Source organism: Manis pentadactyla, chromosome 3 (genome assembly GCF_030020395.1).
Source record: "Manis pentadactyla isolate mManPen7 chromosome 3, mManPen7.hap1, whole genome shotgun sequence".
Classification (NCBI taxonomy): Eukaryota; Metazoa; Chordata; class Mammalia; order Pholidota; family Manidae; genus Manis; species Manis pentadactyla.
In genome coordinates, this window is record NC_080021.1 from 220,297,373 (window position 1) to 220,319,600 (window position 22,228).

At 61.5% G+C, this 22,228-nt stretch overlaps 1 protein-coding gene across 2 annotated transcripts in view; it reads left to right on the forward strand.

Moving 5' to 3' along the window:
• Positions 1–22,228, forward strand: part of CCDC187 (coiled-coil domain containing 187) — a 46,781-nt gene that overhangs the window by 20,207 nt on the left and 4,346 nt on the right. The window contains exons 10-23 of one of the 2 annotated variants that reach the window (XM_036901529.2): positions 1,869–1,981; positions 7,022–7,104; positions 7,504–7,617; positions 8,561–8,682; positions 8,811–8,902; positions 12,617–12,702; positions 13,301–13,491; positions 14,367–14,454; positions 14,973–15,119; positions 15,833–15,996; positions 18,343–18,506; positions 20,917–21,047; positions 21,441–21,553; positions 22,063–22,139. In XM_036901529.2, the coding sequence (XP_036757424.2) occupies positions 1,869–1,981; positions 7,022–7,104; positions 7,504–7,617; positions 8,561–8,682; positions 8,811–8,902; positions 12,617–12,702; positions 13,301–13,491; positions 14,367–14,454; positions 14,973–15,119; positions 15,833–15,996; positions 18,343–18,506; positions 20,917–21,047; positions 21,441–21,553; positions 22,063–22,139 (1,685 nt within the window). The remainder of the gene's footprint in view (positions 1–1,868; positions 1,982–7,021; positions 7,105–7,503; positions 7,618–8,560; positions 8,683–8,810; positions 8,903–12,616; positions 12,703–13,300; positions 13,492–14,366; positions 14,455–14,972; positions 15,120–15,832; positions 15,997–18,342; positions 18,507–20,916; positions 21,048–21,440; positions 21,554–22,062; positions 22,140–22,228) is intronic. The other variant, XM_036901530.2, reaches the window with a different exon arrangement.

The following is a 22,228-nucleotide window of genomic DNA, read 5'->3' on the forward strand; positions in this document are numbered from 1 at the left end:
CGGCTCTGGAAGAAAGGATGGCGGGCAGTGTGCCCGGCTGGCTCTGCAGGCCTTTCCGTGCCTCGGGCAGCACTTTCAGCGGCCCTGTGAGGTGTGTTCTCATCCCCGTTTTGCAGCTGGGGAACCTGAGGCTCGGAGAGAAGAGACCCTGCCCAGGATCACACAGCTCGTGGGAGAGCAGGCCGAGATTCAGACCCGGGGCCTGGGCTCCACAGCCCGTGGTTTTTCCACTACACCCATAGTTCTCAAACTCTTCCCTGGGATCTCCTTAAAAATGCAAAGCCCCAGGCCCACCCGGCCCTCCTGAATCTGTATGTGGGGGTCGGTCTGCCGATCGGTGTTCTCACAGGCTTCCAGATGATTCTGGGAGACCACTGCCCAGAAAGCCTAGGCCAGCGGTCAGCGAGCCGCAGTCCCCACAGCCTACCATGCTGTCTTTGTAAATTGGGTTTTATCGCCATACAGCCACGCTCATCGTGTCCGTCACTGGCTGCTTTCATGCTGCACCTGCAGAGTTAAGTCATTTCCATGGAGACAGCGCCCCTTGGCCTGCAAAGCCTGAATGTTCACTGCTGCTCCCTTTGCGGGACGCTTGCTGACCCCTGTTCTAGGTGACCGAGGGAGGTGCTGCTTCTCAGCAAGCCTTGGAGGGGACACTCCCTCCTGCCATTTGCTGATCCGGTCAGTGCAGCTGGCTGGAGATGAGCCCCCTGCAGTGGCCGCCACCTCTCCCTCCTCTCCCTTCCTGTGTGTGCATTCCTGCAGCAGCCCCCTCCCCAGTGTTCCTGAGTCCAGGGTTCAGAATCAGCCCCCTGGGCCATCCATCGCTCTTTCTGGAACACTCTTTCCCACGCCATCTCCCCTGCTAGCCCGAGAGTTGCAGACCAGGGGCTGGGCCACACCCTCCATGTGCCGGACGAACACCTGGGGCCTGGGGCCCCTGTGTGCTGGCAGAGGGCAAAGCCCCCTGTTCCCTGGTCCCCCATCTCCAGGGCCCGTGGCTATGGCGGCACCTTTCGTCACTTGAGCGGGTCCTGGGTCACCCTGTGAGTCACACGCACCCTAATGAGAAATATGAAGCGAGTCGGGGCTGACTGCACCTCTGACGCCAGCTCAGCACAGGCCCCATTACACATTTATTTTTGTGCCCCAGGAAGGCCCTGCCTGGCAGTTGCCGGCGCACACACTCCTGGCCCTCCTGCCCCACCTGGGCAGCTGCCATCCAGGAAAGGCCCAGCCTTATGCCTTCCTCCTAATCCTGTTGGCAGATGTGCCTGCCATCCTCACAGGGAGCTGAGCACACCCTGGGGTGGGGGCAGGCTTCTGAGCCCAGAGTCCAGCCCCCTGGTCTGACTCCTGGCCCTTCTGTGGGACGGGGCAGCAGAGCCAACCACAGCAGGTAGGGCTGATGGTTAGAGCTGGCGCGTGGACCCTGCTCTGCCCTGGTAGACGGCACCCCTCAGCAGATGGCAGAGGGGCCAACAGACAAGAACAGCGTGCCCGTACCCATCACTCCCAGAGTGCCCACTGTGCAGGTGCTCCTGAAGGGCGGGCACGAGAGCGGACCTGGGGCAGGCGTGAGCTTTCAGGCAAAGGGCACTTGATCCCAGCCCATGCCTAATGGTGGCCCTGGAGGCCAAGCCCCCTGTGCCCAGGCCTCTGTGGGCTGCCGGTCCCTCCGGATCTGAGTGCAGAGCCCTGAGCCACCACTTCACAGATGAGGCCCTGCCAAGCGGCGGCGCTGTGTGGGTCTGAGGGCCGCTCCAGGCCATGGAGCCCAGGTTCCTGGCTCCCCGTCCCCTTTGCCACCGCCTATCTCGTGGGTGTCCACCACCCAACCACTCACACCTGTGTTTTCATGTCCCCAGTACACACGGGGTGCCAGCCATGCCATTCACCACCTGCAGCCCCCTGCAGCGGGAAGAGATGCCTCCAGCCAGAGGGGCGGGCTTGATCATGCCCCGGAGCACGCTGAGCGGCGGTAAGGGCGGGCCTGCCAACAGGCGCTGGGCTGGCTGGTCACATGGCCGGGGAGCTCTGTCGGGGACCCCCTCCACTGCCTGACGCTCCAGCGACGTCCTGTGCGTGTAGAGAGATCCTTTCCTATGTGGGCAGCACCCACACGTCAGTATTAAAGCTTTCTGCAGGCTTCGGGGCCCCGGCTGCTTGCTGTGTGCTCTCGCAGCCCCTCTGTGCTGCCGGATTTGCTCCGATGAGGGCCAATCCCTAATTTCATTGACAGCCCCGCTCCTGGGGGCCCTCCCTCAGAGCATCTGTTGGTCCATCTCTTCTGCTGCCCAAGGGGTTGAGGAGACTCGCTCAGGGCCGTGGAGCCGGGGGTGGGGGGTGGGGTGCCTGCCTGGGTTTGGGGCTTTCATCCAGTCAGGAGGCTGGGCGTGGGCCCTGAGAGCCGGTGGAGGGGGACGCGGCAGCTGAGAGCTGTGCAGACCCTGGACGGCCCGGGATGCACTATGGTTTGCTGTTGAATTGCTGTCTTTCAGTTTATTCTCTTCTGAAGTTTTAGGAATGGGAATAAAACATACGTATGCTGTAAGGGTACTAGGACACGACGGGTGTGGAGTGCTCCCACCCCGGAGCAGCCCCACGGAGAACCCCCTGCTCCCTCGGGGCCAGGAGAGGCTGCCCACCTCACCAGGGAGCCGTGGGCCCTGTGAGAGGCTGAGGCGCACAGTCAGCAGTCTCGGCTTTTGCCAGGGCCTGGGGGAGGACAGGGAACAGTTTCAGCCCTGGGCCTGGGGTCCCACACACCTGAGTTCAAAGCTGCTCCTCCATGGCTGCCCAGCGGTGGTCCCCAGCAGATTCCTGCCCCTCCCTGGCAGACACAGGACCCCGGGGGCCAGGCAGGATAGGGGCCTGTTTCAGGGGCCCGGCCCACAATCCTCTAGGGGCTGCAATCACTCCCACAGGGCAGGCCTCCTGCAGCCCCCTGGGGTGAGGCGGGGATGGGCTGTGGCCACGGGGCCATGTGTGTGTGCGCAGGAGCTCACACCCTGGGCCTCGAGGGCAGAGAGGTCTGTGCCACCCCCATAATGGTAGGTCTCTCCCACCCCTTGCCTCTCACTCTGGGAGACCCCCAGCCTGGGGTGGGGGCTGCCGGTCAGACCAACCGGGGCCCTTCCTCTCCCAGCTGCCCTCTGATCCCTTTGTTCCTCCCTCTGCTTTCCCAGCATGCTCACGGAGCACCTGCTGGGCCAGGCCCTGGCCAGAGAGGAGGGGTCTGCCTCCTGGGGGGTGGGTATCAGGAGGTGCACAAGGAGAAGAGTCTATCAAGAAGGGGGCAGGGGTCCCCAGCAACAGCTTCCAGCTCCTCCTCACCCCAGAACTTGCAGCCCAGCGAGGGGCTGTGAGCTGCGGGGGGCACCCAGGGACAGCCCGGGACCAGGGCTCGGGTGGTGCCGGCACTGTGTCCTCTCTGAGGCTGGCCGAGCAGGGGGCCAGTCGGCTGCTGGGGGCGTCTAGGGTGATTCCGGGCAGCCCCCTCCTGGCCAGGCCCTGCAAAGGGCTCAGGCTTTGGCGTCCCCTCGGAGGGTGGGGGCAGCCCTCCTTTTACCCCTCAGTTCCGTTCCCTCCCCACAAGGATGGGCTGCAGGAGTGGCTCCTGGCTCTTGGGTGGGATGCCCACTGTGGGGGGCATGATGCCAGAGCCCCACCAAGAGGCTCCACCAGCAGTGGGCACTGCAGTGCCCAGGGTGAGGTTGGGTGTGGGAATGGCTCCCTTTCCCTTCCCTCTGTACCTGGGGCCTTGGCTGCCTGAAGACCTCCACCAGGGCTGGCCTGAGGGCAGCTGGGCCAGCGGCTGGGAACCTGCCCCTCATGGCCATCAGTTGCCCCCATCTGCAGCGTGGTGGTGCGAGGATCCGGGAGCCGGGACAGAGAGCAAGTTGGCCGTGGTGACAGCCACCACCATGTGGTTGACGTACTGCCGCCGGTGCATAATGCTGAGTACCCCCCGTCTGACCCAGGGATGCGTGGCCCACTGTGCCCACCCCCAGCCTTCCCTGTACCTGCATCTGCCTCCACATGTGGTTGGGTCAGGGCAAAAATCTCCAGGGGCAGAACCAGGGCAGAGAAGGGGGCATCTCAGCATCCCAAAGGGGAACCGTGAGTCACTGGCTGGAAGGACAAGGGGCTGGACTGTGTGTCTCCAGCCAGGGTGGGGCCAGCTTCCTGGACTCCTTTGCCGGACAGTGTTCCTTGGGCGGCCTGGACACTGGGACAAGGAGATCGCGTCCTGCGTGCTGCCCCTCCTGTGGGTGCCTGGGCGTCCTGAGGAGGGAGGGGCCCCAGCCCAGCAGGTGTGTGGCCTCGGGACCCCCAAGGGTCCCATCTGCCACCGCTGGGCCTTCCAGAGAAAGGAGCCGGGGCGGAGCTGGCACCTCGGGACGTGTCGCAGACCCCTCTCCCCGGGCCTGCCTCCATGAGAATGCCTCTCGGGAGCCTCTGTGGCCTAGTCTGGGCAGAGCTGTTGGCCTGGGGCTGAGCCTGAGCAGGCCAACAGCAGGCCTTCCAGAAAACCCCGCTCCTTTCCTGGCTCTGCCCCAGGCTGCCTTCCCGGAGGCCGGGAGCAGGTTGGGTGATGGGGTGGGAGCTCACTCAAGCTCTCAGTCCCTCCTGCATCCCTCTGAACGCTGCTGGGCTGGGCTGGGCAGGACCCCCCTCTGTGCTTGCAGACTGAAGCTCTCTGACAGCATCTCTTTATCCTGAGGCCGCAGGCAGGCCCCCAGTGTCACCTGAGATTCAGCTGCTCCTGCCTGGAGTAGCCCTGTAATTCCTCTTGGGTAGCCAGAAACCAAAGCAGTGAGCACAGCCCAGAGTGCATGGTGGGCTTTCGGCAGACGCCTCCTCCAGGAAGCCTTCCAGGTGCCACTCAGGCTATTCAGGTGCTGCTACCCTGCTGTAGCCTGCTCTGTGGGCATGGAACTCATGTTTGTGCATGTCTGTGGGCCACAAGAACTGGAGGGTCTGGCTTCCATCACAGCCTGGCCCCTGGGACAGTGCCTGCCCGCCATGTGTGGGGTGCTTTGGGGATACTTGCTGTGCGAATGAATGAACTAAGCACCTGAGTGCCCTGGGCCTGGCACCACATGCACACGTGAGGTCTCGTTGGTCTCAACTGCATGCCTTAGGGGTGGGTCCCATCCGCATGCCCGTATTTACGGAGGAGGAACCCGGTGCTCAGAGAGGCACCCATCAGCTCCAGCCAGTGTGTGGCAGGGCAGGGCTTTGATCAAACAGCTGGCACTGCCGTCCTGTGTAACTTTCTAGGCTTAAACATCTACACCAGCACTGCCCAGTGGAACTTTCTGGGCTCTCCAATATGGTAGCCACCAGCCACGTGGCTGTGTAGCCATTGAACTGTGGCCAGCGTGACTGAAGAAATTTATGTTTTATTCCTTTTCATATATTAAAACGTGACAGCACGTGGTGTCATCGAAGCTCTGGCTCTCAGACACGGTGGCTCACCTCCCCAGGCCGCAGTGTCCCGTCAGCCTCATCCCGGTTTGAGGGTGCAGTTCCCCCGTCCCCAGCCCCGTGCCTGGGGACACGTGTGGCTTCCTCATCACAACATCCACCACTGGTTGAGCACCTATCAGGTCATAGCACTGGATCCCCAGCCACTGGACACTTCAGGGTGCCCTGTGGTGGCAGACTGCTGTCACAGAGAAGCTAGGGAGCAAGGCCACTTGCCACCCTCTGCCCAGTGGGGTGACCCTGGCAGTCTCTGGGGGCTGCCAGCTGCGGGGCCTGCCATTGCCATGCCCATCTCAAGGACAGCTTGCTTCCTCCTGGGTCCCAGCTCCAGCACACAGCCTGCCTGGGGACCGGTCAGGGGTGCTGAAGCCAGAGGTGACCAGGAACTCCCCCTCAGGCTTCTGAAGCTCCCAGGGGCCTGGAGGAGGGTCAGCGGGAGCTCGGGCCTCATTGTGGGCGACGGGGGTACCTTGTCTGGCTTCAGCCTCTCCCAAGGGCCACGAAACAGAAGCAAGGGAGGATTTCTCCCTTCTCGGGGGAACCTCAGTCCCAGCAGACACTTAAATCAGCTCCTAGAGGCATCTCCATTTCCCATGGTGGCAGTCAGCCGGAGGGAGGGAGCGCCCCAGCATCACCCCCACGCTCAGTGCCCTGTGAGGGGGGGGCCTGTGTCTCACCTGGGCCTGTGCTTCACCTGCTGGCCCCCGGGACCTGGCCCAGCTGCTGTCCACGGCTCTTCCCCACTCTGACTGTGAAAAGCCGAGCCGCCCTGCTCCTGGAAGGAGGGCATGGTCAGAGGACGTCACCCTCCCCGCCACTCGGCAGTGGCTGAGGGGCGCCACCCAGGGGCCAGCAGGAGGGCTCCTCCGTCCACAGGCCAGGGGCCCGCACACCCTCCTGTGCCATGCTGGCCAGGCCCCAGGCCGAGAAGAAGGAGGGTGCAGCCAGGGGGGAGCACACTGGCCACCCATTGGACCATGGAGTCACCCCCAGGGGCAGCCCCCAGGGGGCTGGGGAGCCCCAGCGTCAGAAACCACACTAGGGAGAGGGAAAGAAGCCCCTCCTTGGCCCCTGGGGACTCCAGGATCCAAGTGTGGAGCCTGAGGTTTCAGTCACTGTGGGGCAATCCCAGAAACCCCCGGGGACTGAGGCGCCAGGGCCTCTGCATTCACTCGCAGCCACCGGCCACGACCTTTACCATCACAGTAGCCAGGACGCCCCAGCATGTGCCACCTCATCTCACCCAGCCTCTGACGGGCTGGTGATCTGTCCTGGGTCACCGGACGAACCCGTGGCAAGCAGAGGTCTGGGCCTAGTCTCTGCGGACAGAGGCGCTGTTCCCGGGGCTGAGTGGCCGAGGGCCCAGCAGGGCGAGCCCCGCGGGGTGGAGGCGGCGCCGCAGCCGTGCGTGATGCACAACCCGTCCCTCTGCCTGTCTCCCGTGGGTGGGGAGGCTGCGGCCGCAGCTGAGCGAGGGGAGGCCGGGTCCCCCTGGCTCTTCAGCTGCCCCTCCCCGTGGTGTCCGCAGGTTGGTGGGAGCCTGGTAGGCTGAGGTCCCCGCACCTGGCCAGCCTCCAGCAGAAGTCCCTGAGCTTCCTCCGGTCACTGAAGGTGTGTCCTGCCCCTGCTGTCGGGCCGCTGACCGCTGTGTCCTGTTAGCCCCTTCTGTTTGGGGTAGGCTGGGAGCTGCCTTTGCCCTGAGGCTGAGCAGAGGCTTGCAGCCGGAAACTGTAGGACCCAGAGCCTGGCAGGGCTACAGCTGGGGGGCCGGGCGGGGGGGCGGAGGTGGGAGGAAGGCCTGGCCCAGGACGCCCTGCCCGGAGGGGCTCCAGGCAGGAGAGCCAGCCACCAGCAGGGGAAGAGCCTGCATGCCTGGGGTCCGTCAGGGACCCTCTGGGAAGGGGCCTGTTCCTGGATGTGGCACCGCCTGCCCTTTTGGCCTGAGGGCTTGCAGGGGGCTGGGGGGCCGCAGGCTGGGCCCTGGAGTCTGAGGCCTGGCCCTCCTGGCAGCTGGACCAGCAGAAGCAGGAGCAGGCACTGGCCCTTCTGCGGCAGCGGGCTCAGATGGAGGTCTGGGAGACGCAGAAGGCCCTGGAGGAGCTGCTCTTCAAACACCGGCTGGAGGTCAGCACAGCACCTGTGGGCTCCCACGAGCAGGTCATGCTGTGGCCTAACACATGGCTGCCCGGGCCCAAAGTGCCTGAGGCCGCCAGACGGACCACACCCACTTTAACTCATGTTAAAGCAGGAACAGGACGTTTTGGCCCGCTAGTGTCCTGGGGGCACCTGGCTGGGGGACGGAGGGCCTTCTGAGGTTCCTGCCTGCCCGTGTCCTGGGCTCACTGGGTTTCCGTTGGAGCCCTTGAGCTGAGGTGTGCAGGTGCCCACGCTCCTGGTCGGTGGGGGAGGAGGACCCCAGCCTCCCAGTCATCTCTGCCCAGCATGTTGCCTGGTGTCACCTAGCCTCATCAGTTTGTTGGGGTGGCACAGATGGTGCCCAGGCCAGGTGGGCAGGGTGAAGGCCGGGAGGCTGGTGTCTGTGGTCTGGATAGAGGTGATGAGCCCTCGTGGCAGTGACTGACATGTGTCCTCAGTCCGGGGACTGTCAGGATGCATTCACAGTGCATTTAGGGAGGCACAGCCATGGCAGTAACCAAGCCAAGGGAGCGTGTGCACACGGGCGCCCGCACTGCCCCATCTCCCTTCCTCTCTTCGCCTTCTTCCTGTGTCCAGCACACACCTGCTGGGTACTTGTGGCTGCCCCAGCCGCTTGCAGGCTCCTTGGCGCCCGTCACACAGCTGCGCCCACCCCTGCTGTCAGAGGGCCCAGGCCTTGGAATGCGCCATGGCTGCTGGGCGCCTGCCACCTCCCCCCACGCTTGCCACATCCAGCTCTCTCGGGGGGTCAGGATGGGCGCTGTCTGCCCACACGGAGGATGGACAGATGAGGCCCCTGAGGTTGGAGACTTGCCTGGCCTAGGGCTCCTCCCGGGGGCCCAACCTGGCCCCCAGCTCGTCAGCTGCCTCATTTGCCCTCCACACTGCATCCGCCTTCCTGTCCTTGCAGCGGCTGATGGAGAAATACTCAACCCAGCCCAAGCTAGAAACCGCTTTGGAGCAGGTGCAGCCACCACTGTGTGGGGACCTGGAGCCGAAGACCATTCAGAGCCCCGTGACAGGCAGACTCGGGTGGGGCCTGAGGCTGGGGCTGGCAGCCCCCTCCCCATGTAGAAGAGGGTGGGGTGGGGGCCTTGGACAGGCATCGTTGGAATGGTGCTGCTGAAGCTGTGAGTCTCCTGTGCTTCCCCACCTGGCAGATCACACCCACCCCTGGGCGGAGATGCTACCTCGACCTCCCAAGATCCCCAGGAAGGACAGGAGAGTCAGGCAGACAAGTCAGCTTCTGCAGGTGAGTCCTCAGAAACCATCCACACACCAGGTGCTTAACCCTGGGCCCAGCAGCTCGGCCACACTGCATACCCCGTGTGGACCCCATGGGGGCTGAGTAAGTCACACAATAGAGAGGCCCAGAGTGACGGGGGAGCTTTCCACAGCCACATGGTCGGGGCGGACCAGGATCTGACACTAGCTGAAGCCAGAACCATGTGGCTGACCGTCAAGCAGCCCTCCCTCTTGCTCGTCAGGGTGGGCTAGGCGCCCGCCAAACCTGGGCGCTGGCATGACAGCGTGGGACACAGCAGCCGCTACCCCCACCCTTGGAACCCTGGGTGACGGTAGGCCTAGGTCGCAGCAAGAGAGCTTTAGGTTAGACACCAGGAGGAACGGCCCAGCGTGAGGGCTGTGGCCACGGGTGCAAGAGTGTGTGTGAACCCTGCCCTGGGACACAGGGCCGGCACCATCTCCCTGAGGCCTGGTCACAGCCCGTCAGGGCCCCTCTGGGAATGGAGAGCCCCCACTCTTTCCAGGCCTTCCACATGCCCACCTCCATACCTTAGCGTGATTTTCCGTGAGGCCTCCCAGGTGCTCGCCCCGTAAATTTCCGAGACCTGCCGTACTCCAGCTGCCCTTTCTTGTGTGCCGTGTTGGCAAATCAGAGTCCCTTATTTGCAGGCTGCAGGGACAGCATAGCAAAAAGCCTCTGGCAGCTTTAAGCCCTCGGTTGAGCTGGCGTGGCAGGCTGCATGGGCAGGCTCCCAGCCTGGCACCGCCGCCTCGCCGTGAGGTTTTGCTCTGCTGCCAATTCCTACTTTAATGTCACCGGGTCATGACGCATTGTTGTATGACCCTGAGTATGTTGAGACTTGGGCTCTTCCCAGGGTATTGCTGACCTTCGTGGATGTCCCCTGTGCTCTTGAAAAGATTATGTGCTTTGCCGCTGTTGGGTGGAGCACTGCCCCAATCTAGTGAGTCCTTGTGGATTTTCCCATCAATGGCTGGGGTGGGGACGGAGACAGCCAGCTATCGCTGCATGTGCTTTTTCTGCTTGCAGTACTTTTGGGTTTTCCTTCATGTATTTTGAAGCTCTGATGTTAGGCACATGCACGGCAGGGATTATGATGTGCTCTGGATGAATCAGCCCCTTTATGGCTGGGTCATTAAGGAATAACCCTCTTTATCTCTGGCAATATGCTTGGCTCTGAAATCTACTCTGATGCTAATAGAGCTGCCCCTGCCTTCTCGGAACTAGCGCTGGCATGCTGCAGACTTCCCCTTCCATTAACTTGTGTCCTTGCATTTCAAGAATGTTTCTCGTAGGCAGCTTATAGTTGGATCTTGCTCAAATTTTTTGTAGTCCCATCTGGCCATCTCTGCCTGCAAATCGGAGTGCTCACGCTATTCCATTTCACGTGACTATCAGCGTGGTAAGGTTTGTGTCTGTCACCTTGCTGTTTTCCAACATCTCATCTGTCCTTTGCTTCCTTCTTTCTTGTCATCTGCCTTCTTTTGGACTAAACAGGTCTTTTAATCTGTTGTTGCTTCAGAGCCTGAACTGCTATTTGGGGGGTGGCAGGGTGGTTTGCACAACCCACCTTCATGTGATTCTCCACCACTCCCCTGCAGGAGGCTCTTCCAGTACCTCACTTCCCCTTCCCTGGACTTCATGCCATTGTAGTCAAGCATTTTACTTTTAGTCCACAATGCATAATTACTTGAAACATGCCGTGCTGTCTGTGCACACACAGGCATGCTCACGTATATACACATTCTGGTGCCTTCTCCCCTCTGCGTAGACCCCGATTTCCATCTCTCGAGTCCCTTCTGCCTGAAGGGCCTCCTTTAACTTTTCCGGTAGGACTGGGCTGCTGGTGACTATTTTGTTTAGCTTTTGCGTGTCTCGGGACATCTTCATTTTATCTTTGTTTTTGAAATATTCTTTGCCGAATAGAGAGGTCTAGGTGGACGTTTTTCTTCCGACAAGAAGCCTGAAGCCTGCTGCTGTCCTTTCCTCCTCTGCGTGGAAGGCGTCTCTTTTCTCTGGCCTTCTCTCTGTGGTTGGCTTTGGGCTATTTGATCATGATGTGCTTTGGGGCAGCTTCTCTTCACTTTCTTGCGCTTGGGGTTTGTCAAGATCCTTGCACCCAAGGGTTTGTTGTTTTCTTCAAGTCTGGCATATTTTCAGCCATGATTTTTTCAAACACTTTTCCTGTCCTTCGGGGCCTCCATTTACCCCGATAGGAGGCCACTGGAAGCTGTGAGCTCACAGAGCTCTGTCCTCTCTTCTGGGGTTCTTCTTTCCTCTGTTTCCTGTTAGACAGTTTCCAGTGCTGTCTCCGAGTTCACTCATCTGTCCTCCTGCGACATCAAATCCGTCACTCATCCCACCCAGAGTCTTTTTTATCTCAGAGGTTTTGCTTTTGCCTCTAGAAGTTCCATTTGGACTTTTCCCTACCCTCCGTGATTCCACTTAGCCTTTTAAACATACAGATTACAGTTACAGAAACCGTCCATGTCCTTCTCTGCTAATCCTAACAGCTGCGTCAGTCTCAACTGGTTGATCACGCTCGTTGTGGGTTGTTTTCCTGCTTTCTCACCTGCCAGCCAGCCAGTGTGAATTTTGCCTTGCTGGAGGCTGCATGTTTGCATGTTCCTGGCCATAGTCCTGGGCTTTTTTGGGAATGCAGTGACTGGCAGGCAGTTTGATCTTTCCAGTTTCTGCTTTTGTAATTTGTTAGGTTGATTCAAAGCAGTCTGGGGCCAAGGCACGGTCTTCTGGGTGCGCCGCTCTAAGCTCTGTGGATCATGAGGTTTTCCAGCCTGGTTAGTGGAGACAGACATCATCTCAGCCGTCTGCTCCCTCCAGATGCTTCTTTCCCAGCACTGGGTAGTGTGATCACTTGCATTCCTGCTCAGTTCTAAGCTGAAGGCTCAAGGGGGACACTGCACAGATGTGGAGGTCCCTGCTCTCTGATGCTCCTTCCGTGAGCTCCAGCTCTCTCGGTCAGCTCCTCTCTGCCCCGGGGGGTTGGCCAGGCTCTGCCTTAGTTTTGATCTCCTGCCACTGCAGCCTGGAGACTCTCTCGAGGCAGGAAGCCATAACAATCAGAGGTCACACCTCATGTTTTGTTTTGTCTCTCAGGGGTCACTGGGCTATGTTGCCTGATGCCCCGTGTCTGGAAAGCCATTCTTTCATAATGTGTGTGTACGAATATTTATAAATGTATATGTACATACAGATTTGTAATTCTTTTCTGTGGGACAGCAAATTCACAATTCAACCCCTTCTACTTTCTTGGTGGGAAGTGCAAGTCCTCAAATGGCCTTTGGAAAGTACAGAGTCCCTTTCCCATCACACCCAGCATCAAAGGGCGGCCAGTGGCTGCCACTGGTGATAGTTGCTAAGGCTGGGAGTCTGGCTCTGGTGCCAGACCTGAACTGGTCGCTCTCTTTCTGGGCCTCAGTCTCTCCTGCTCAATTAGAATCAAAGCAGTGGGCTAAGCATCCTCTACCTTGGGTCTGGTCTTCTGTGTGGTCAGTAGGTTCACACCCCAGAGCTTCAGGAGAAAGGACATGGTTGGTCCCTTCTGCTGTAACCTTGTGAAAATTTGGTGTGAGGCTGTGTTTATGTGGGGGCATTAAACCACCCTGGACACCTTACCTTTGAGGCCCTCCTGTAGAAAAGGAGCCCCTACCTGACCAACCAGGAGTTACTTCCTGTCCTCAGGGCCCACGCAGGAAGGAAGACCCGAACAATGTCCCTCCCAGCTGCCCCAGGCCAGGCCCCACCCCTGCGACAACCCCATCCACCAGGTACAGGGAGAGGCGTGGGAGGGAGCACAGGAGTAGGTCCCGGGAGGCTTTTGCAAGCCCTTATTAAACCCAAATCCTCCTCAGCTGCCTGGGGCCATTAGGTGCTGAGGCCCACCTAGAGTCTGCCCCAGGGAGGGGGGGTCTCTGCCGTGGGTCTTGGGCTGGGGTGGCTCTCGCTGCCATGGGCATCATGCACCCTGCCCAAGCCCCTTCCTCACGCCCCAGGTGGTAGGTGAAGACAGGCATTTCAACAGAGTGCTTTGACAGGATTGGCCCCTGCCACCCAGGATGCACCTTTCCAGGCAGGTGGCCCGGCCTTTCCCCATCCCTCTAGAACACACAAGTGCCTGGGCCAGATCAGAACTGGGCAGGAGGCCAAGATGCGAACCCCGCCCTGCTCTCAGGAGTTCACAGTCGGGAGCGGGGTATCGGGAAGGGAGGCAGGCATGGGGATGTGTGGCAAGCAATCTGGGAAGGCTTCCTGGAGGCAGCGGCCGCCTCCCGGGGCCGGCCCCTCTCCCACCCAGCCAAGCTGGTCCCAGAGTGGCCTGGAAGCTCGGCGGTGGTGACGCGGCCCGGTTGGTCTGCCCCGCCGCAGTGGAGCCTGGAGGGGCTGGGGAGCGCCAACCTCCGAGCCTTCGGCGACCTCGCGCTCCAGATGCTCCAGCAGAGCCTGCGCGAGGAGGAGCTGCGCGGGCAACACCGGGCCGCGCTGCTGCGCCTGCGCGAGGTGGTGCTGCTGGAGGAGAGCCGGCGCTCCGAGCGGGCCCGGCGGGCGCATCGGCGAGGGTGAGCGCGCGCGCGCTACGCAGGCCCCGCCCCCGGCGGCCGCGCACCGGGGACCGGGTCGACCCCGAGTGTGCAGGGTTAGGGGAGGCAGCGCGGTACCGACAAATACGTAAACACCCAAGCCACCCTTCGCCCAGCGGTCGGGACAGCCTCTGCCCGCGCCGTCTGACTCGCCAGCTCGCGTTGAGCGAGACACGCGTGTGGCCACTAAACCAGAGTTCGAAACAGATGCTCGTACTGTCTGTAGCTTGGGCTTTCGCTTAAGTCGGGAAGACTTTCCGTGCCCCTACGTCCCCGCTGCAGCGTGCAGGGTGCCCAGCGCAGAGAGACTACACAGTTCCCTCAGCCAGCGCCCATAGCAGCGGGACCTTACGGCTGTTTCCAACGTCATGTTAGAAGTCGGTCGAGAGCGTCCTTAAATGAACTAGCAGAGGAATCGCCCCAGCAGCGGGAATGCATTTTTTAAAACTTCTGGACATTCCCAAATTGGCCTCCCAAAGGTTATTGCAGTTAAGATCCTGAGCTGCAGTTTATGAGCAAGCCAGCCTTTGGGTGTTCTAGTCCACAGTGACCCCTGCCTTCCTCCCCAGAGCACCCCCTGGCTGGGCTGGGGCTCCATGGTGGGAGGCTCTGCCCCCTGGTTGTCTCCCAGGCCCCAAAGGGGTTGAGGGGGTGGTAAGAGTGACAGCTGGGCCAGGGCCAGCGTACCTCCCGGGGTTCCCCCAGCCTGCCCAGGGACGGCCACCGCCTCCCAGTGCCCAGCAGTAAGGGGAGGGCATCCCAGGTCCACCTGGCCGGCAGGACTGGCCGTGCTGTGGTTCTGTACATTCATATGCTCGACCAGAGATCGCAGTCGATTCTGCCTCCTTCCCCAGGTGTCCAGGCAGCAAGGGGAACCCCGCAGCTCTGACAGCCTTGATGGAGAAACAGCAGCCAGCCCTCAGCAGCCTGGAGCAGCGGCAGGTAAGGGCTGGAAGGTACTGCCGCCCTCCTGGCTAGGAGCACGAACATCTCACACCACAGCTGGAGAATTCCCAAGCCCTCCCCACGCTCCAGGGCGCTCAGGACCCTGCCATGTGTGGGGAACGTCCAGTGGCCCCAGGGGGCAGCGTGGCCTGGGTGGAGTGTGGTCCTGGGATCCTGGCTCCTGGCTAGGGTGGGGTACAACCTCAGAAGAGATTTCCCTGCTGCTCCAAGCCCAGCTTCCTGATCTAGAAAACAGCCGGCACACTCATTTCAGTCTCCCAATGTGCTGGGTTGGGGGTGCCGGTGTTACACCCTTTATAGAGATGAAAAAAATGGAGGCTCCCAGGGTGGGAAGCTTGTCTTGCTCAGCGGCCCTCAGCGGGAAGAAAGGTGCAGCGCTGGACTTCGCTGGACAGAAAACTTCCACCCTAGATGGCTTGTATGGGACGGGGAGTCGGGTGGCGGGCGAGGGGCGCTCCACATGCCTTTCTCCTCGCCTTCTCTGGCTGGCTCAGAGGGAGATTCGGGACCTGTGGGATGTTCACCCGTTCTCGCACCAAGAGAGGGCACTGCTCCTGCAGCAGCAGAAGGACATCCTCTCCATGCAGAGGTCCATGGCCTGCCTGCAGCAGGACCTCCAGGCCTGGACCAGGAGGCTTCAGGTGGGGGCGCACATCCGAGCTAAAGTCTGGGCCTGTGGCCAGGAAACGCTGTCACCAGCTGCTCTGTGGTGACCCTTGTGAAAACACCTGTGACCCAGGTGGAAAAGGACATGGGAGGGACAGCCACCTGCAGGGGGCGCCAAGGAGGCTTCCTGGGCAAGACAGCCCTGGTCGGGCGCTGGAGAGCCACACCCCGGTGGGGCTGGAAGGTGCCCCAGGCCCCGAGGTGGAGGTGGAGAGCCCAGCGCGAAGGAAAGGGCCAGGGCTTTGCTCAGCTCATAGGGGGCAGTGGGGGAGGAGGGGCCTTGCAGGGCTGGGGGAGGGCTGAGGCAGGAAGGAGAGGGTGGCACCCTTGCTCCAGCTCCCTGTCCCCCACTGCAGTTGTAGGAAGGAGGTTGTACGGACACAGGGTGGGGAGGCTGTCTCCCACCTGAGCGTCTCCTCTGTAAGTTGGGAATGCTGAATATCTCACCTGGCAAGGTGAGGATGGAATGAACCGGGCCTTAGGAAGCCCCTGGTGTAGGTTAGCACTCACACTGCAAGATGACCACAGAGCGGGGTGCCACCTGCCCCAGGCCAGTCTGCGGGAGAAGGGCCCCAGAGCAGCTGTCTCAGCCCAGTGCCAGTTGTGGGAGCACACTGCCACCCACTTTTCCTAGAAGGAAACGGACCAGAGGGGCCCACACCTGCCTGCCCTGTGCCATTTCTCATAGAGTTTGGACCCTGACATCAAGCCCACTCAGGCGGAGGGCTCTGAGACAAGCCAGCAGCCAGAGGGGCCTGCACAGGGCTCCTCGTGCCCCCTGACAGCACACAGGCCTGGTAGTCCCACCAGCCAACACCGCTGCAGAAGCCCTGGGAGCCCACAAGTCCCGCAGTGAGTCCCACAGGGAGCCCTGCCCTGGTGCTCGCCTCTGAAAACCTTTCCTGCGCTGATCAGCCCTCGTGCTGGCTGCTGGGCCCTTCCCTGCCCTGGGTGGGGTGGGGGCCTCTGGGGCATGGAGGGGACCCTGCTGCCCTGGCTGGCCCTGGGGTGCGGCAGAGGCCAGAGCTGCCCTGGCCCAGTGGGAGGAGGGTAGGCAGGTGCCGGCACCCCCAGCTGTGCCACTGGCTGGGGTGTGACCCTGGAGTGTCCTCCCATCCCTGGCTGTTTGGTCTGTTAAGTGGGGACAGGTGCCACCATCCCCAGGCTGCTGTGGGGTGCGGTGAGACAAAGTAGGCAGACCAGCCTGACTCCAGGGCAGCTGGCGGCATGTGTGTGGCCCCCCCAGCTTCTAGGTGCCTCCTCCCAGGCTGGTGTGGGACTGTTCTGCCAGCCAGGGTGGCCCAGCCTTCCTGCACAGGCTGGCCACATGGCCGCCGGTCTCGGGTTGCAGCAGAAGGGTCTCCTGAGGCCTGCACGCTGAGAGGGCCCGCCCAGGCTGAGACCCTGGGGGGGGGTCCAGTGACCATGTCACCTACCCAGAGCCTTGCTGCAGGAGCAGGCAGAGCTCCTTCTGCCATGCATGGCCTGGCGCCCCTCCTTCCCTTAGAAGCCGGGGGGCCCTTTCTGCCCCCAGCTGCTTCCACAGGGCTGGTGGCTGCCAGCCGGGCAGGAACAGCCTTCACAGGGACCCCTGCTCGCCCCTGGGGGCACCGTTGCTGTCCAGCAGCCCTCTTCTAGTGTGGTGGGGCCTGTTTTCACACCTCCCCCAGGAAAGGGAGTCATTGCTCAAGTGAGCACCCACTGAGCACCCCCCGCCCCCACCGGCCATGAGCAACCCCCACCCCAGCTTCCGTCTGAGAGGGGTTTTCAAGTAAATCTTGGCGGACTGATCTGTAATTCACGTTGCTATTGATTGCCAGCCCCAAGAATCTTCAGGAAGGCTTCCAGGCTGACCACCCTCTTGGTACCTGGGAGCTTGTTTGTAGGGCTGGGGCGGTGGGGGCCAGCAGCCCAGGCAGTTGGCAGGCCTGCACCTTGGTCAGGGGTCGGCCGTTTGGGGTCCTGGGGCTGGGAGAGGCCCCCTTTGCTTTGCCCATCACAGTAGCCACGCGTGGTCACTGCTGGAAAGTGAATCAATAGAGAAAAACCATGTACCAGCAACATGGAGGCCGCAGGTCTGTGACCCACCCTCCCCGAGACAATGCCTTGTTTCAGAGGTCATGCCACACGGGAAATAGGCGTGCTCAGTTCTTTCTTCCCTGCCAGAGAAGCCCTGCAGAGCCCCGAGGGGCGGGGCCTGGAGCATCCATGACCGGTGCCTGTGGGCCTGCCTCCCCAGCTCAGCCCCCAGGGCTCTGAGGCCTCCTGGCCTGAGCACCCCACCCTCCCCCAAAGAGAGGAAGCCGGGGAGGGAGAAGCCTTTGAGAGGGCATGCGGGCAGGGCCTCCTCTTCCAGTTCTGTTCAGCCTGGCTCCGCTCCGAGGAGCCGGTGACGGGCTCAGGGCACAGTCCCCTGCTCTGTTGTCAGCATCCTGCTCCTGGGACACTCAGGTTCCCACTAGGTCGTGCCCCAGCGAGGTCGGAGCTCCAGCCCCCCTGAGTCATCCCCTCCTTCCAAGGCCGAGACACAGTTTATGGGCTCTGAGGGCCCTCTGACCCCACTCCTCTGTCCACACCACTGACGTGAGTGTGAACCCAGGGGGCCACCCAGCGCCGCCCTGTGGGCAGCAGCTAAATGTGCCGTTGTAGCGAGTGCTGGGGAGAGGGAACAGAAGTTCCCGGGGATGCTGAGCTGAGCTGGAGAGAGCTGCACATGCTCCGCAGGAGCCTCCCTGTAGCATTGCCTTTGACCCAGAGCAGTCAGTGGCCTGGCAGCCTTGCCTCTGTAGGCCCCATACATCAACATGCCCGGAGCACAGCAGCGTCCAGGGGTGGGTGTTGGGGCCCCCGAACTGCCAAGCCTGCTGGAGCCCAGGGGCGCCCAGTCCTCCCATACGGGTGCCACCCCCCATACCAGGGATGGTCTCCCTGCAGAAATCTGTCCTGCAGGCTCTGTGCCAGAGGGCACACAGACATCACCCCCTCACCATGCCCCAGCACTGGGTCTGTGTCTTGTCACCCGCCAGCTATGGCCCCATCTGGGGGCAGCGGGCCCTGCTTGGGAAGCTGCCTAGTGGGAGAGGCCAGGCTGTTTTCCTTTGCCCCTGTGCTGACCACTTGGCCACCACGCTGTTCCCTGGAGTGTCCCGGCCAGGGCTGCTCCCCCGGGCGTCACCGCCCCTCCACACTGCTTTGCAGCCTTCTCACCGAGCAGCGGGAACGGCCACCCTCCTGGGCAGCTTCAGTTGCGGACAGTCACCCACAGCCTCCAGGACAGGCGTGGGGAGAGGACACACCCTGGGTCAGAAGCTGGCCTGATGCCCAGGGCCAGCCAGTGGAGAGACACAGCCGTTCGGGCCAAGGTAACCAGGCTGGGCACTGGCATCTGGGGCCGACACAGACAGTCATTGCCTTGGTTGCCCCAGCAACTTGGGGCAGCCCCAGGCTCAGGGTCAGACAGACCTGGGTCTCAGCATGCTTCGCCTGACATGTGCCCCCAGCCCCCACCCGGCGTCTCTGTCCCTCTGCCTGAGTGCACAGTGAGCCCGTGTGCAGGAGGGCCACTCGCACACACCTTGACGACCGTTTCCAGGCAGCAGGCAGTGCGCTGGTGGGGAGGCCACCAGAACCAGGCTCTCTAGCTGGAGGAGGCTTCCTCCATCCCCCACAGGCTCCGCCTGGGCAGTGAGGGGCAGGTTTGTGGTGTGCCGGGCCCCTGCGGCTGCCCTAACACATTGCCTGGTGCCGGTGGCCCAGGAGGGCAGGGATGTGATCTCTTACCGTTCTGGAGGCCGGAAGTCTGAAATCTGGGTGTAGGCGGAGCGGTGTTCTCTGCAGAGGCTGGGGGTGGGGGAGTCCTTTCTTGTCAGCCCAGCTCCCGGTGGCTCCAGGTGTCCCTTGGCTTGTGGCCGTCTCTGCCTGGGCCTCACAGCGTCTCCCTCATTGGGTCCAGTCACTGGGTGTGGGGCCCAGCCCAATCTGGGTGAGCTCACCTGTAGATCTTCGACGGAGTGTATGAGGCCACATTTGCAGGTTCTGAGGGTTAAGACCTGGACCTGTCTTTAAAAGGGACAGCCTTCCTACGGCCCTCCCCAGTTCCCCCTAACAAACCCCTTTCCTGGAGTTCCTACACAGGCAGCTGGGTTCAGCATCCCCCACCCAACCTAGGCTTCCAGTGTGTCAGGGCACCTCTAGCTGGGGGGCTGCGCAGGGCTCAGCTGTGCTTGCTGGATGCCCCAGGCCCCCAGTGTTCCCCTGGGAAATGCCTCAGAACACAGTCTGGGAAGCACTGGGTGGAGTGTGGAGGGGTCTTGGAAACAGCCCCTTTGGGAGCAGCCGTGTCCCCAGGCACTGGGACCTGAGGGCAGCAGGAGCAGAAGAGATGGGGAAGGCAACAGGCAAATTTTACAACTGGGAAAAAAGGAATGTGCAGAGGAGGGGGTCAGGAGTGTGGCTTTGGGGTCCCAGGGAAACAGGGGCCTGGGGTGCAGGGAAAACTCCAAAGAGAAAGTGGCAGGAAGCCAGCAGCATATTTGAGAATCTTCCTCAGAGACTAGCCCTACTTCCTCTGCAGTTCTGAGGACCCCTGAGCTCTGAGGGGTGTCCTCCAGCTCTGGGGGACTCACCTGAGTTCTGAGGGCTCTCCCCAAGTCCTGGGGAACTCCCTCAAGGTCTGGGGGTGTCCTCCAGCTCTGGGGGTCTCACTTTAGTTCTGGAGGATCTCCTCAAGTTCCTGGAACTCCCCCAAGCTCGGGGCCCTCCCCAAGGACCACTCAAAGCCACAGTCCTCAGGTCTGTGTATCTTTCAAAGCCCAGGGCACAGCCTCGTGTCCCCCTGCCATGCCTTTGGCAAGCTGGAGGTTCCCAGGCAGGCCTGGACACCAGAGCTGGGGACAGATCTGCATGGGTCGGGTGGAATGGCTCTGGGGGTCAAGGCCTCCAGGACAGCTGGTGACCGGTAGGTGGCCCAGGACTGGCTCTGACCAGGCTCCGGCTGCCTCTGCTCAGGACACTGTGCCCTGAGGGGTGCCCTGTCATGGTCACTGGGAAGCCAGAGCCCTTCTGCTTGATCCCCAACTCCTTGGCCTTCACCGGAGGCTGTGGGCAGGTGGGGGTTCCTTCCAGTTGGTGGAGGTTCCACAAATTGGCTTTAACCAAACTGCTCTGGTCCGTTCAGGCCAGTGGCCTTAGGAGCCTCGTAAAGCCCTGGGCCTGGGGGTCCCAACACCTGCCAGGCCCCAGGGTGGATGGAGGCATAGGAAGATGGTGACACGGGTGTCAAAGTCCTGGCCCTGCTTGGCGAAGGCCCTACTGAGCCCCTTTGTCCCAATGATGTCCTCGCTTCGCAGAGCTCCCGTGCTGTGGGTGACCACTATGCAGGCCTGCCTGGCCCCTTCTTTGCCCTTCTCCGCCCAGGTCCTAGCAGGCAGGCGTGGCACTCCTCAGCCCTGCCCCTGGAGGCTGGACTTCCAGGCAAAAAAAGCAGCTATGGCAAAGGGTTTGCAAGTTGTGTGGTTGTTTCTCACCGAAGTAACATATGGAGGCCTCTGAACCTCAGATGGTTTTTCCAGAAGGGTTTTCTGGGGCTTCATATCAGTAATTATCTAATAACAGCATAATTTTAGGAGCAGATAACTACATATCTTTATGTCCTCCCGTTAACCAAATACAAATAGATTTTGCAGCTATTTTGAATTCTGAGATTGGTTTCACATGGCTTGAGGATTCCTGGACTCTGTGCCCATCGGTGCTGACAGTGCCTTTGCCTCACAGGAGACCCCCTGACCAACCCCAGACCCTCGTCAGCAGAGACGATCCGGTCGGGGACAGATAAACTCTCCCAGAGCTTCCAGGGCCGGCACGATCCCCGTGGAGGGGGTCGCTGTGGCCCTGGGGAAGCCAGAGTAAGTGGAGACTTGGCCCTGAACCTTCTGCAGGCTGAGTAGGGCCTGGCCTTGCTTTGTGGGGCTGGCTGGGTGACTTTGGGGGTGGGGGTGGGATGTTTCATAGCCACATGGCTTGGGTTGCGTCTCATCCATCAGTGAGGGTGTTGATGGGTTGAGGCCTCTCCGGCCCTACCTGGGTGGGCTTGTCTGTTGACAGGTCTTTGGAAGTCACCGGGAGGAGGGGTGTCTAGTGAGTGGGGGTCTCCATGGTCCTCTTTAGGGGGACTGCCTTTATTCCTTACTGATTCCAGCCTCACTGGGTCACAGAAGCTTTATCCACAGGTGGGGCCGGGGACTGGTGCCTGGCCGATGAGGCCCGCCCTCGCTGCTCATTGTCCAACCCGCTTCCAGCAGGCCGTCAAAGTTGGCATAAGTCAGGATGAGTCAGAATTAGGGCTGGATGTTGCCAGCAGCCCCATGGAGGAGCCCCACAACATGGAAAGCCAGCGGACAGGGGAGCAGAGGTATGGGGCCTGGAGGGCCACAGGCTGACGGGACACTCAGGCAGGGTCAGGGCTCTGGGGCATGAAAACGGTTCCACCAGCACTTCCTGTCCTCTCAGTGAGGAGCCTCTCTCCCTCCTGCTGCCCCTCGTCCTGTCCTGGGCCTGCTGTCCACCCCCAGCCCACACCCGTGCCCTCTTGAGTCCTGGAAATGGTGTCACCTGGTGAATTGGGCCAAGAGCCAGTGGTGGGGACAGCAAAAGGGGCCCCCCCAAGGAGCACTGTCCTCCCCTGCTACCTGGTCCAGTGGGCACTCAGGCTAGAAGCCCCAAAGGTGGGGCCCTCACCCCCACGCAGGGAGCCCGGGCCCTGATGGTCGCCTCCCTAGGACACACGACAGGCAGACACGTTTCAGAGATTATAGGGGAGTTGGAGGCCCCCTGAGGCGACCCTGCACCCCAGCAAGGAGTTGGAGAGGATGGGGCTCCTCCTAAGGGCTCCCCAGCACTTTTCTGTGAACATGCTTGCAGGGTAGAGACCTGTTGCCAGGAGGACCCCCAAGATGCCATCTCCTGGCAGGAAGCTGCCCTGCTGCCTGCCTCTCCAGGTGATGCCCCACCCCTCAAGGGCCCCCGGCCTTGCACAAGGACCCCAGTCCCCACTTAAGGGGCATCCACAACCAGCTTCTAAATCAGA